The sequence below is a fragment of the Scyliorhinus canicula genome, chromosome 1 (genome assembly GCF_902713615.1).
Source record: "Scyliorhinus canicula chromosome 1, sScyCan1.1, whole genome shotgun sequence".
In the NCBI taxonomy this organism is placed as follows: Eukaryota; Metazoa; Chordata; class Chondrichthyes; order Carcharhiniformes; family Scyliorhinidae; genus Scyliorhinus; species Scyliorhinus canicula.
The window spans coordinates 78320387-78336089 of record NC_052146.1 but is presented as its reverse complement, the minus strand read 5'-3'; the positions used below and the strand labels follow the sequence as shown (position 1 = coordinate 78336089).

The 15703-nt window shown below is 48.5% G+C and overlaps 1 protein-coding gene across 2 annotated transcripts in view; it reads left to right on the top strand.

Annotated features, from left to right (window-relative positions):
• The window catches only part of LOC119964326 (glutathione S-transferase theta-1-like), a 98451-nt gene that overhangs the window by 69414 nt on the left and 13334 nt on the right, over positions 1–15703 (top strand). For both annotated transcript variants that reach the window (XM_038793649.1, XM_038793639.1), the window contains exon 2: positions 7481–7568. In XM_038793649.1, the coding sequence (XP_038649577.1) occupies positions 7481–7568 (88 nt within the window). The remainder of the gene's footprint in view (positions 1–7480; positions 7569–15703) is intronic.

Below are 15703 nucleotides of genomic sequence, written 5' to 3'. Positions count from 1 at the left end.
GGCAAGGCTGGAGAATAACAGGTGGGCATCTCCTCCTGCACATTGCGGGCTCTAGGCACGTCAGAGGCACAGATCCCCTCTGGTGGGCCAAGCCCCAGAAGGCCCCGGCCTCAAAGGGATCTCCTGCTATGGTAGCACTGCTGCCTCACGGCGCCAAGGTCCCAGGTTTGATCCCGGCTCTGGGTTACTGTCTGTGTGGAGTTTGCACATTCTCCCCATGTTTGTGTGGGTTTCGCCCCACAACCCAAAAGGGTAGGTGGATTGGCCACGCTAGATTGCCCCTTAATTGGAAAAATGAATTGGGTATTCTAAATTTATTTTTTTTAAACAAGGGTCTCCTGCTCAGGGCGGAGTCACCTTTGGTGGCTTGCACTGCTGGAATTGATGCGGGGACAGGCAAAGGGGATCTGGGCAGCAGCACATCTTTGGAGTGTCCTGAGTGGAGGACACTCTAGCTAATGTGCATCCTCCGTTAGGTGCCAGAGGGTCCGGACCTGACTCCTACAGGAGCTGGGACACCTGAAAGGATGTCACAGTGCCTCAACCCCATGTCGTCTGTATCCTGATGGGACCCACCAGAGTGTGTGGCTATGGAGTGCATGACCGAGCGCATATCCAGCTGGATCTGCTGGATCACGGTCTCCATGGTGGTTGCCAGCCTTCCCACAGGGGTCTAGTGATGCTCACATGTCGGAGCCACAATATCAGACTCCATTGATTGCTGTCGTGTGCTGGGAGACTCTCGAAGATCTGCCTGATGTTCCACCGCCTGCCATTGCATCTCCACCAGTGCTGCCTGCAGAAATTTGCCATCTGACTGCCATCCACTTGTGCTTTTAAAACTCGTGAAACCGGCGTCATGGCAGATGAGGGAGAGAGAGAGGAGGTATGACAGAGGGGAGCGACTGTGAGCACCGGGCAGTGAGCACTGGCTGCGGTGGGGGGGGGGGGCCTCACCAGGGCCGGGGGTGGGGGTGCAACAGGCCAAGTGGCTGGGGTATCCCCCACGGGACTGGGGCGGTGCCCAGGCATGGACCACCATTACTGTGGCTATCTTGCTGGTGACCCACGGAACACCCACCCTGGCCCCTGGTTCTGCAGAGTGACACCGGCCTTGTGGGTGCCCACTCCCCTCCTTACCCGGCCACCTCCTGCCAATGGCCCATCCAGGTCAACGCCCACAGTAGCCCCTATGGAGGCCACGGTTTGCACTTTCCCCCTGTGTCTGCGTGGGGTTCCTCCGGCTGCTCCAATTTCCTCCCACAGTCCAAAGATGTACAGGTTGGGCGGATTGGTCACGCTAAACTGCCCCTTAGTGTCCAACGGTTAGGTGGGGTTACTGGGCTACGGGCTAGGATGGAGGCGTGGTCTTTGGTAGAGTGTTATTTTAAGTGCTGGTGTAGACTTGATGGGCCGAATGGCCTCCTTCTGCACTGTAAGGTTTATACCAACAAAAAGGAAGGACGGTAGAAAGAGGGAAAATCGACCGTGGATATCTAAGGAAATAAGGGAGAGTATCAAATTGAAGGAAAAAGCATATAAAGTGGCAAAGATTGCTGGGAGATTAGAGGACTGGGAAATCTTTAGGGGGCAACAGAAAGCTACTAAAAAAGCTATAAAGAAAAGTAAGATAGAGTATGAGAGTAAACTTGCTCAGAATATAAAAACAGACAGTAAAAGTTTTTACAAATATATAAAACAAAAAAGAGTGGCTAAGGTAAATATTGGTCCTTTAGAGGATGAGAAGGGAGTTTTAATAATGGGAAATGAGGAAATGGCTGAGGAACTGAACAGGTTTTTTGGGTCGGTCTTCACAGTGGAAGACACAAATAACATGCCAGCGACTGATAGAAATGAGGCTATGACAGGTGAGGACCTTGAGAGGATTGTTATCACTAAGGAGGGAGTGATGGGCAAGCTAATGGGGCTAAAGGTAGACAAGTCTCCTGGCCCTGATGGAATGCATCCCAGAGTGCTAAAAGAGATGGCTTGGGAAATTGCAGATGCACTAGTGATAATTTACCGAAATTCACTAGACTCTGGGGTGGTCCCGGTGGATTGGAAATTAGCAAACGTGACACCACTGTTTAAAAAAGGAGGTAGGCAGAAAGCAGGAAATTATAGGCCAGTGAGCTTAACTTCGGTAGTAGGGAAGATGCTGGAATCTATCATCAAGGAAGAAATAGCGAGGTATCTGGATAGAAATTGTCCCATTGGGCAGGCGCAGCATGGGTTCATAAAGGACAGGTCCTGCCTAACTAATTTAGTGGAATTTTTTGAGGACATTACCAGTGCAGTAGATAACGGGGAGCCAATGGATATGGTATATCTGGATTTCCAGAAAGCCTTTGACAAGGTGCCACACAAAAGGTTGCTGCATAAGATAAAGATGCATGGCATTAAGGGTAAAGTAGTAGCATGGATAGAGGATTGGTTAATTAATAGAAAGCAAAGAGTGGGGATTAATGGGTGTTTCTCTGGTTGGCAATCAGTAGCTAGTGGTGTCCCTCAGGGATCCGTGTTGGGTCCACAATTGTTCACAATTTACATAGATGATTTGGAGTTGGGGACCAAGGGCAATGTGTCCAAGTTTGCAGATGACACTAAGATGAATGGTAAAGCGAAAAGTGCAGAGGATACTGGAAGTCTGCAGAGGGATTTGGATAGGTTAAGTGAATGGGCTAGGGTCTGGCAGATGGAATACAATGTTGACAAATGTGAGGTTATCCATTTTGGTAGGAATAACAGCAAACGGGATTATTATTTAAACGATAAAATATTAAAGCATGCCGCTGTGCAGAGAGACTTGGGTGTGCTAGTGCATGAGTCACAGAAGGTTGGTTTACAGGTGCAACAGGTGATTAAGAAGGCAAATGGAATTTTGTCCTTCATTGCTAGAGGGATGGAGTTTAAGACTAGGGAGGTTATGTTGCAATTGTATAAGGTGTTAGTGAGGCCACACCTGGAGTATTGTGTTCAGTTTTGGTCTCCTTACTTGAGAAAGGACGTACTGGCACTGGAGGGTGTACAGAGGAGATTCACTAGGTTAATCCCAGAGCTGAAGGGGTTGGATTATGAGGAGAGGTTGAGTAGACTGGGACTGTACTCGTTGGAATTTAGAAGGATGAGGGGGGATCTTATAGATAGATGCGGGCAGGTTGTTTCCACTGGCGGGTGAAAGCAGAACTAGGGGACATAGCCTCAAAATAAGGGGAAGTAGATTTAGGACTGAGTTTAGGAGGAACTTCTTCACCCAAAGGGTTGTGAATCTATGGAATTCCTTGCCCAGTGAAGCAGTTGAGGCTCCTTCATTACATGTTTTTAAGGTAAAGATAGATAGTTTTTTTGAAGAATAAAGGGATTAAGGGTTATGGTGTTCGGGCCGGAAAGTGGAGCTGAGTCCACAAAAGATCAGCCATGATCTCATTGAATGGCGGAGCAGGCTCGAGGGGCCAGATGGCCTACTCCTGCTCCTAGTTCTTATGTTCTTATGTAACTTCTATGATTCATTCTCCAGTACGGCCTGATGAAAACAGGTGGTGTGGAGAGATTGATATGATTCTAACGGACTGATGTTTAAATATGGCGCCGGGACCTTCGAACCTGTCAGCTGACAGCAGGTGGACGAATCAGCTGCAAGCCCACCAGGTGTTTCGGAGGCGAACTCGCCTGTGCATAATTAATAAGCGCAGAATTGTGAGCGGAATCCCACTGTTCTGGCCAGCGGGAAAGGCGCTGCTGAAGCTGCCCACCACTGCATTTGGTCAACGGAGAATTCCTCCCATAGTGTTTGATCACAGGAAAATGCTTACAATGATGTCAGAAACAATAGTAAGTCTGAGGAATGAGAGGATTTTAAAATTCAGCAAAGCTGATCAATAAATTGAGAAAAGCAAAGAGACATACTAGAGCAGACATCAAACCAATTTTAAATGTTTCTATCGGTATTTGAATGGAAATACATTATTTAAAATAACCATGGGCTTATTAAAGGCTGAGATAGGAGATTATAATAGGAAATAAGCAAATAGCAGAAACTTTACACTTGATCTGTCTTTACAATAGAAGACACAAAAATCATTCTGGGGATAATGGGTAACAAAGGAGCTCGTGAGAATTAGGAACTTAAAGAAATTGTTCATCGAATCACAGAATCCCTGAAGTGCAGAAGGAGGCCATCCAACCTTCCGAAAGAGCACTCTACCGAGGCCCACCCTCCCGTCCACCCCACCCTATCCCTGTAATCCCATAACATAACCTGCACATCCCTGACACTAAGGGGAAATTTAGCATGGTCAATCCACCTCATCTGCACATCTCTGTACTGTGGGAGGATCTGGAGAACCCAGAGGAAGCTCGTGCAGACACTCCCCGTGTCTGTCACCCAAAGCCGGAATTGAACCCAGGTCCCTGGTGATCTGAGGCAGCTGTGTTAATATTCTTGGGAATATTGGAGAAACTAATGGAGCTGATAGTTCATAAGTGTTCTGGATCTGACCATCTGGAGAATAGGGTTTTAAAATTTACAAAGAGGGCAGATATATTGGCTTTGATTTTCCAGAATGGTAATCATATACAAATTGTGATCAATTGTATGGAAATGGTGGACTATAACTGGAAATTCATCTAAACCTCTATAAATGGACACAGATCGAAACTATGGTTTTTGGGTTCGGAAGTACGTGCCTGTAATGTGTAACTTTGCAAATAAATGTTTCAAAATGTGTGTAAAGTGTGGCACTAGATCTATCATTCACAAACTGGTTTTCAAGAATATAACACAGAATATCCAAGATTCTAAAATATTCTGGGCCCTGTCGGGCTAACACAGAATATATACAGAGTCTGCTGAGACAAGCACAAGGTTAGCTTTATTAAAAAACAAAGTAAGCTTTATCACTGTGGCTTCATCTTACCATGAGGTTCTGTAAGAGAGAGCAAGATCATGGAACATTGCATCACTTCTCATTAATATATTCACAGTTAGAATTAAGCCCTTACATTGCAGATTCTAAAACACTCCCCATGGGCTGGGAAGTTGTAAACATAATCTGGCCATTCAAGAAGAAGGAATGAGAAAAACCAGGAAATTATAGGCCTGAAATCAGCATTAGAATTTCTTATTTGAGGTGTGATGCCAGGCCACAGAGAATATCATAGCAAGATTAAACAAAGTCAACACAAAATGGTGTTTGACAAAATATATTAATGATTTGGATCAGAGAACAAAATGTAACATCTCAAAGTTTGCAGTTGATACAAGTTAGGTGGGAGGGTGAATTGTGACGAGGATGCAGGGATCCTATAGCAAGATCTGGACAGGTTGGGCGAGTGGGCAAATCAATGGCAGATGCAGTATAATTTGGATAAGTGTGAGATTATTCACTTTGAGGTAAAAACAGGAAGGCGGATTACTATCTGAATGGTTGTAAATTGGGAGAGGGGAGTGTCAGCGGGACCTGGGTGTCCTTGTGCACCAGTCGCTGAAGGTAAGCATGCAGGTGCAGCAGGCGGTAAAGAAGGCTAATGGTATGTTGGCCTTCATTGCAAGAGGTTTCAAGTATAGAAGCAGGGATGTGTTGCTGCAATTGTCCAGGGCCTTGGTGAGGCCACACCTGGAGTATTGTGTGCAATTTTGGTCTCCTTCTCTGAGGAAGGATGTTCTTGCTTTCGAGGGAGTGCAGCGAAGGTTTACCAGACAGATTCCAGGGATGGCGGGACTGTCATATGAGGAGAGATTGACTAGGTTGTGATTGTTCTTGCTGGAGTTCAGAAGAATGAGGGGGGATCTCATAGAAACTTATAAATTCTAACAGGACTAGACAGGGTAGATGCTACCAATGATGGGTGTGTCCAGAACCAGGCGTCTCATAGAACATACAGTGCAGAAGGATGCCATTTGGCCCATCGAGTCTGCACCGACCCACTAAAGCCTTTACTTCCATCCTATTCCCGTAACCCAGTAACTCCTCCTAACCTTTTTTTTTGGACACTAAGGGCAATTTAGCATGGCCAATCCACCTAACCTGCACGTCATTGGACTGTGGGAGGAAACCAGAGCACCTGGAGGAAATCCACGCAGACAAGGGGAGAATGTGCAGACTCCACAGACAGTGACCCAGCTGGGAATTGAACCTGGGATCTTGGCGCTGTGAAGCCACAGTACTAGCCACTTGTATTACCGTGTTGTCCACGGTCTGCTCACAGTCTGAGGATTCAGGGTAAACCATTTTGGACAGAGATAAGGAGACATTTCTTCACACAAAGAGTAGTGAGCCTGTGGAATTCATTACCACAGGAAGTAGTTGATGCTAAAACTTTGAATATATTCAAAGGGGGCTGGATATAGCACTTGGGGAGAATGGGATCAAAGGCTATGTGGAGAAAGCAGGATTAGGCTATTGAGTTGGATGATGAGCCAAGATCGTGATGAAATGCGGAGCAGGCTCGAAGGGCCAAAAGGCCTCCTCCTGCTTCTATCTTCTATGTTTCTATGAAAATCCCCTAGTTTTTTGAGGTCTTAGCTAGCAGGGGAGATAAGGGAAACCAGTAAATGTGATATATTTGGATTTTCAATTCTTGGGCCTCAGCAATTCACTTGGCTGTGTGAATTGTATCTATAATGCACAGATGGGTGGAAAGATTGGCTGGAGGTCTGCAAAGAGTTAGCTGAGTAGACAGGGCTGTGGTCGGTAGAACGTAATGCCAGGAAGTTATTCACTTTGGAAGGAAGTGGGATAATTTTTAAATGGTAAGAAACCAGGAAATGTTTGCACCGAGAGGGCCCGAGCATCCTTCTACATGAATCATAGAAAGTTAACATTCCGATACAGTAAGCAAATAGGAAATCAAATAGGACATTAGCCTGTTTTGTATGGGAATTAGAGTATAAGGGTGAAGAATTTTCAACTACAATGATTTAAGGTCTTGATGAACCCACACCTGGAATATTGTGTATAGTTTTGGTCTCTTTAGGAAGGACACAATTTCCCGATTGTGAGTTAAACGGAAATTCACTAGACTGAATGCTGGGGTGAAGAGAATTGTCCCATGAGGAGATATGGAATAGACTAGATTTATATGCCCGAGAATTTAGAAGAATGAGAGATGACCTCACAGATACATATAAAATTGTTAAAAACAGTAGACGGGATAGATGCTGGGAAAATAATTCCCTTGGCTGGGGATGTCTAGAAGAAAGAGCCACAGTGACAGGATAAAAGACTGAGCTTGGAGACTTTTCTTTACTCAAGGGATTGACTTTGGAATTTTTGACGCTAAAGACTGCGATTATTCAGTCATTGAGTATATTCGAGATGGAGGTCAATAAGCTTTTGGGAGCTGAGGAAATTAAGGGACATGGTGCAGCAAGATGAAGTAGATGTAGATGATCAGCCATGATTTTATTAAATGTCAGAGCAGGTTTGAAAGGCCGAATGGCTCCCTGCCCCTATCTCTGATGATCTTCTGTTGTCCCCAGGTCAGCAGTTCAGTGAGGAATTTGGAAAAGTTAATGCCCTGAGAGTGGTGCCAGCGATAAAGGATGGAGACTTCACACTGGGCGAGAGGTGAGAACATGCTTCGAATCCCAGACTCTAAATGGATTATGTGCAGACCAAGGTGCGGGGTTTTGGTGTTGAGAAAGGGGAAAGATTTATTTTGTCAATTCATAAAGGTTATTGCACCAGAGCATGTGAGGGAGTGAATACCATAAAAACATAAGGATATAGGAGCAGGAACAGGAGTAGGCAGCCCTTTCAGCTGGCTCTGCCATTCACTTTCCTGACATCCCACCCATAATCCACGCTTGTCGTTCAAAAATCTGTCAAACTCAGCCTTGAATATGTTCAATGACCCACAGCCTCCACTGCTCCCTTGGGAAGAAAATTCCAAACACCAATGACCGTCTGAGAGAATAAATTCCTCCTCATCTCAGTTTTAAATGGAAGGCCCTTAATATTGAAACAGTGCCCCATCATTCTTGAGTCCCCCACGAGGGGAAATATCTTCTTAGTATCTACCCTGTCAAGCCCCCTCAGAATTGTATATGTTTGAATAAAATTGCCTCTCATTCCTCTAAACTCCAATGAGTATAGGCCCAACCTGCTCAAACGTTCCTCATAAGACAATCCCATCATCCCAGGAATCAACCTTCTCTGAACTGCTTCAATGCAAACATATCCCTCCTTAAGTCAGGAGAACCAAGCTGTACATAGTACTCCAGGTTTGATCTCACCAATGATCTGTAAAGTTGCAGAAGGACTTCCCTACTTTTGTACTCCATTCCCCTGGCAATAAAGGTCAACATTTAATTTGCCTTCCCAATTACTTTCTGTATGCTAACTTTTCGTGATGCGTGTACAAGGACACCCAGATTCCTGTGTACTGCTGCATTCTCCAGTCTCTCCATTTAGATAATATTCTGTTTTCCTATTCTTCCATCCAAAGTGGACAACCTCACATTTTCCCACATTATACTCCATCTGTCAAATATTTTCCCAGTCAATTAACCTATCTGTACCCCCTTTGGGGACTCTCTGTATCATCCTCACAACTTGCTTTGCTATCCATCTTTGCCTCATCAGCAAATTTGACAGCAATATAGTCGGTCCCTTCATTCAAGTCATTAATATGAATCATAAATAGTTCAGACCCCAGCACTGTGTTGCTGTGTTTTAGTCCCAACAGTGTCGCCAATACTGTGGGTATTTCTATTTATCTTTGTGAACCCCAAGTCTTCCTTTATATCGATCAAATGATCACACAACCAGTTAGTTAGTTCAAAAGATGGTTTATTTACATACACAAGAGTTATCTCAACATGCAAACACAATATCTACTACGAGTTAAACTACACATATAAGCTACAATAACCTATACTTCAGAGCAACCGGCACTGTGCAAATGGATAAGGCCTTTATCTGGATTTCACTTGGCTGGTTCGAAGAAAGTGGCTCTGTCTATGCTGGGCACATCCGTCAGGTAGCCATCGTTGGTCTTGAACTTAGCTGGCTGTTCCTGCTGCAATTGGGTGGCACAGGCCAGATCCAAAAGACACAGAACACATGGCTGTGTCCTATTTTATCCCTCTGGGATTTTGCGCTCTTTGGGGCGGTCCTTAACCTTGGACCCAATAGTTCGACAGGGCTCTGACCACTCTCTTCGATTTCGGCCAATAAAGGGGCAGGTGCCTTGGTAGCTGGGCGGGTCCTTAGCGGTCATTGAACTTGGCAGTTGTGCTTTCTGAGTAAGGGGAGTGGTGGCGATCAGTCTGTGGCTGCACCGGTTGCTTGATTGGAGTTCTATTGTCCTGGGAAAATAGGCCATTAAAATGCAAACGAGCGAGGAGTTTCGATCAGGTTTGGTTTCCTGGGTTTTAGATACACATAGGCTATGTATCTGTCTGAGGCCTAATTTGGCCATAATTCCTATGGTCCTTTGCAGTGAACATCTTAGATGGCTACAACTGGGACTGGATTCTCTGTTTTGGGGACTATGACCCGACATCGGTGTCAAAACTGTGGACTTTCATGCCAGAAAATCTGAGTCCTCAGCTGCCACGCTGGTAATCCTGACTGGCTGGACCACATTAGATCCACGCCGTTAGGACTTCGGCCGGTCGGGGACGAAGAATGGCGGAGCGGGCCTCCAGCAATGGCCCCAGGTAGGTGCTAGGCGGCGTGGCGTACTCTCTGAGTACGCCGCTTTTCGGGGCCCACAGAATCGTGGAACCGGAGGCGGTCCCAAATCCGTGCACAAAAATGGTTTCTCTGCCCCAGTGCCGGTCGCAATTTTGGTGTCGGGATGTGGAGAATCCAGCCCCTGATTCCTGCGGCACTCCACTAGTTACAGTTTACTAACGAAAATGGCCCATTTATCCCAGTTCTATGTTTCCTGTTAATTAGCCAATTCTCTATCCATGGGAATATATCACGTCCAGCATCATGAGCTCTTTATTGGGCAGTAGCCTTTGCTATGGCACCTTCTCAAATTCAAGTACACTACATCTACTGGTTCCTCTTTATTCACCCTGCTTGTTATATCTTCAAAGCACGCTAATAAATTTGTCAAACATGATTTATCTTTCCCTAAACCATGTTGACTCTGTCTGATTGTATTCTCCCTCTCTACCTGTCCGTTTCCCCGGGGGTTATAGCTGGTCGTCCTGCTGGAGGCGATACCCCTGCTGAGCAGGAACTGACGCAGCTCATCGCTCATGAATGAGGATCCCCTGTCACTGTGGATGCAGGCGGGAAAGTCGAACAGAGCGAAGATTGTGTTGAGGGCTTTGATGACGGTGGCAGACGTCATGTCGGGGCATGGGATGGCGAAGGGGAACCTGGAGTACTCGTCGACCACACTGAGAAAATACGTGTTATGGTCAGTGGAGGGGAGGGGCACTTTGAAATCCACGCTGAGGCGTTCAAAGGGGCGGGAGGCCTTCACCAGGCACGACTGGTCCGGCTGGTAAAAGTGCGGTTTGCACTCAGGACAGACCTGGCAGTCTCTGGCGATTGTCCGTACTTCCTCAACGGAATAGGGCAGATTGCGGGCCTTTATGAAATGGTGCAACCGTGTGACTCCCGGGTGACAAAGGCTCAACAGTAGACCTGAAATCTGCCTACCACCAGCTCTGGACTGTAGAGTCTGGAGTCGGTCTACTTGTGCGCTGGCACATGTACCTCGAGATAGGGCGTCCTGGGGCTTGTTGAGCTTGCTGGGTCGACACAAAATTTCGTAATTGTAGGTGGAGAGCTCGTTCCTCCACCTCAAGATTTTATCATTCTTGATCTTGCCCCGCTGTGTGTTATTGAACATGAAGGCTACCGACCGTTGGTCAGTGAGGAGAGTGAATCTCCTGCCGGCCAGGTAATGCCTCCAATGCCGCAAAGCTTCAACGATAGCTTGGGCCTCTTTTTCGGCGGATGAGTGCCGAATTTCAGAGGCATTAAGGGTGCGGGAAAAGAATGCCACGGGCCTGCCTGCCTGATTGAGGGTGGCGGCTAAGGCGATGTCTGATGCGTCGCTCTCCACTTGAAAGGGCAGCGTCTCGTCTACTGAGTGCATCGCGGCCTTGGCGATATCGGCTCTGATACAGACGAAGGCCTGTTGAGCCTCGGCCGTCAGGGGAAAATGGGTGGACTGTCTGAGTGGGCAGGCCTTGTTTGGGACTCACTGGGCGCAGTATGAAAAGAACCCGAGGCAGTGTTTGAGGGCCTTGGGGCAGTGGGGAAGGGGGAGCTCCATGAGAGGGCGCATGCGGTCGGGATCGGGCCCCAGAACTCCGTTCTGGACCACACAGCCGAGGATGGCTAAGCGGTTTGTGCTGAGCACGCACTTCTCCTTGTTATAGGTGAGGTTTAGGAGAGTGGCGGTGTGGAGAAATTTGGCAAGATTGGCATCAGGGTCCTGCTGATCATGGCCGCAGATGGTGACGTTGTCTAGGTACGGAAAGGTGGCCCGCAAACCATACCGGTCAACCATTTGGTCCATCTCCCTTTGGAAGACAGAGACCCCGTTGGTAACGCCGAAGGGAACCCTAAGAAAGTGGTAGAGGCGACCTTCTGCCTCGAAGGCAGTGTATGGACGGTCTGCCTTACGGATGGGGAGCTGGTGGTAGGCAGATTTGAGGTCTACTGTTGAGAAGACCCGGTACTGTGCAATCTGATTGGCCATATCAGATATGCGTGGGAGGGGGTACGCGTCGAGCTGCGTGTACTGATTGATGATCTGGCTGTGGTCCACGACCATTCTGTGTTTCTCCCCAGTTTTAATTTAGTTTTCCACTTGGGCTGGCCTCGATGATGCCTTCCTGAAGCAGCTGCTGGACCTTGGACCTGATGAAGGTCCTGTCCTGGGCGCTCTACCGTCTGCTCCTGGTGGCGATGGGCTTGCAATCCGGGGTTAGATTTGCGAAAAGGGAAGGTGGATCGACCATTACGGTCGCGAGGCGGCAGACAGTGAGGGGTGCTAGGGGCCCGCCGAACTTCAGGGTTAGGCTCTGGAGGTTACATTAGAAGTCCAGGCTGAGTAGGTTAGGGAGCACGTAGAGGCGGAAGCCGCTGAATTCTACGCCCTGGACTGTGAGTGTGACCGTACAGTATCCCTGGCTCGGGACAGAATGGGATCCGGAGACCAGGGAGATTCTTTGATTGGCGGAGTGTACCACGAGGGAGCAGCGCCTTACCATATCCGGGTGGATGAAGTTTTCGGTGCTCCCAAATCCAGTAGGCAAGATGTCACGTGTCCATCGATTTTAATGCTGGTCAATGCGGTGGCCAGGTTGTGCGGACGCGACTGGTCGATGGCCACCGGGGTGAGTCGTGGCTGGTCGTCGCTGGTGTCGGATGATGGGGTGCGCGGGGGGGCATGGGTCCTGGAACGATGGTGGTGCCCATGTGCCATGGGGGAGACAAGATGGCGGTGCCTACAGATCATGGGGAGGACAAAATGGTGGCGCCCATGGGCTGCACGTGGTGGGGGTTGAGAAAGATGGCGGTGTCCATGGACCGTACATGCTCCGCGGAGGGGAATATGGCGGCACCCAATGGCCGCGCTTAGTCTGAGGGGGAGAAGATGGCGGCACCCATTAGCCGCACGTGGTCCGTGGGGTGAAGATGGCGGCGCCCATTTTGTGTAAGCGAGGGGGTGGGGGCGATAGCGGTGACTGCGCGGGCCTGGTACACCGCGGCGAAGTGCCCCTTTTTACCGCAAGCTTACAGAGGGCAGCGCAGGCCGGGCAGCGTTGGTGGGGGTGTTTTTGTTGGCCGCAAAAATAACATCGGGGACCTCCGGGTTGGCTGGTTGGTGCGTGGCACAGGCGTATTGGCTGGGTAAGACCCCCACTGGGGCGGCTGTCTGTGGGGTCCACGATGCGATGTGGGGTCCACGAAGGGTGGGCCACGCGGCTGGGGGTGTAGGCCTGAATATTGCGCGAGGCAACTGTCATAGATAGCGCTAGCTTCTTTGTCTCTGCTAGATCGAGTGTGGCCCCTTCTAAAAGATGCTGGCATATGAGGTCCGACCCAATCCCCGTAACAAAAGCGTTCCGCATAAGGAGGTTCGAATGTTCCGTGGCCGTAACAGCCTGACAATCACAGTCCCGGACTAGTGGGATTAGGGCCCGCCAGATGTCTTCTACAGACTCACCAGGGAGCTGACAGCGAGTGGAGAGTACGTGTCTGGCGAAGACCGTGTTTGTCCACTGGGCGTAATTTTCCTTAAGTAGCACCATGGCTTCGTTGTAGTTTGGCAGATTCTGAATTAGAGGAAAGACGTTGGAGCTCAACCTTGAGTACAGTATCTGTATTTTCTGAGCTCCCAGAATAGGGTCTGGAGCAGACCTGATGTACGCCTCGAAACAAGCTAACCAGTGCTGAAAGTCCTTTTTGGCATTGCTTGATTGCAGATCCAGCTGAAGGCGATCCGGCTTGATATGGAGGTTCACCTTTTGAAAATCTTAGAGTAATAAATTGATGCACGATCAATTGGACAAAGACGAGAGTTGAATACAACTGAGGTTTTATTGCTCTAAGATGTGTGGCCTCCCACAGCAGCTGGCGAAATGGCTGCTGCACGGAGGACACACATATTTATACTCCGCCTACTGGGTGGAGCCAGCAGCCAGGGACTACCGCTGTACCTGTAGTACAGGGTCTTACCGTACATCACCTAATATATGTACAACAGTGGTTTACCACATGGAGAATCACAATTTGGCGTCAAATCGGCATCTGCTGTGATTTTGGCATTGGAAGCTATTCTCTGCCCAATCGCATTTCCTGATTTTGGCGTTGGCTAAAGGAGAATCCCGCCCAGTGTCTCTGGCAATGCTCCCTCTCATCTCTGCACTACAGTGTCATCCTTGATTTGAGGATGTGGGAGCGGGGTGGCCTGCTACTATTGAAACAGATGGAAATCCTTATGGAAATCTAGCCCCAGAAATCAAAAACCTTGAAACTGGGATTCTCTTTGAGAACTTTGTTTACAACCGTCCATCCACCCGAAACACTGAGAGGTGATATTCAGCTGAAGAGCGGAATCAACACAGTGGAGACAGGCATCAATCCAGGCTATAACCGGGAAGGGGTACGGTACTGACTGATTTGGTACTGGGCGGAGTGTGAAACTGATGGAGAGTGACAGTGATGGAGAGTGACTCTGATAGAGAGTGACTCTGACAGAGAGTGACTCTGATGGAGGGTGATTCTGACGTTGAGTGACTCTAATTTAGAGTGACTCCGACGGAGAGTGACTCCGATGGAGAGTGACTCTGATGGAGAGTGACTCTGAGGAGAGTGACTCTGATAGAGAGTGACAGTGATGGAGAGTGACTCTGATGGAGAGTGACTCTGATGGAGAGTGACTCTGATAGAGAGTGACAGTGATGGAGAGTGACTCTGATGGAGAGTGACTCTGATGGAGAGTGACTCTGATGGGGAGTGACTCTGATGGAGAGTGACTCTGATGGGGAGTGACTCTGATGGAGAGTGACTCTGATGGGGAGTGACTCTGACGGAGTGTCACTCTGACGGAGAGTGACTCTGATGGAGAGTGACTCTGATGGAGAGTGACTCTGATGGAGAGTGACTCTGATGGAGAGTGACTCTGATGGGGAGTGACTATGGAGAGTGACTCTGATGGGGAGTGACTCTGATAGAGAGTGACTCTGACAGAGAGTGACTCTGATGGAGGGTGATTCTGACGTTGAGTGACTCTAATGGAGAGTGACTCCGACGGAGAGTGACTCCGATGGAGAGTGACTCTGATGGAGAGTGACTCTGAGGAGAGTGACTCTGATAGAGAGTGACAGTGATGGAGAGTGACTCTGATGGAGAGTGACTCTGATGGAGAGTGACTCTGATAGAGAGTGACAGTGATGGAGAGTGACTCTGATGGAGAGTGACTCTGATGGAGAGTGACTCTGATGGGGAGTGACTCTGATGGAGAGTGACTCTGATGGGGAGTGACTCTGATGGAGAGTGACTCTGATGGGGAGTGACTCTGATGGGGAGTGACTCTGACGGAGTGTCACTCTGACGGAGAGTGACTCTGATGGAGAGTGACTCTGATGGAGAGTGACTCTGATGGGGAGTGACTATGGAGAGTGACTCTGATGGGGAGTGACTCTGATAGAGAGTGACTCTGATGGAGAGTGACCCTGATGGAGAGTGACTCTGATGGAGAGTGACTCTGACGGAGAGTGACCCTGATGGAGAGTGACTCTGATGGAGAGTGACTCTGATAGACAGTGACTCTGATAGAGAGTGACTCTGATAGAGAGTGACTGATAGAGAGTGACTCTGATAGAGAGCGACTCTGACAGAGAGTGACTCTGATGGAGGGTGATTCTGACGTTGAGTGACTCTAATTTAGAGTGACTCCGACGGAGAGTGACTCCGATGGAGAGTGACTCTGATGGAGAGTGACTCTGAGGAGAGTGACTCTGATAGAGAGTGACAGTGATGGAGAGTGACTCTGATGGAGAGTGACTCTGATGGAGAGTGACTCTGATAGAGAGTGACAGTGATGGAGAGTGACTCTGATGGAGAGTGACTCTGATGGGGAGTGACTCTGATAGAGAGTGACTCTGACAGAGAGTGACTCTGATGGAGGGTGATTCTGACGTTGAGTGACTCTAATGGAGAGTGACTCCGACGGAGAGTGACTCCGATGGAGAGTGACTCTGATGGAGAGTGACTCT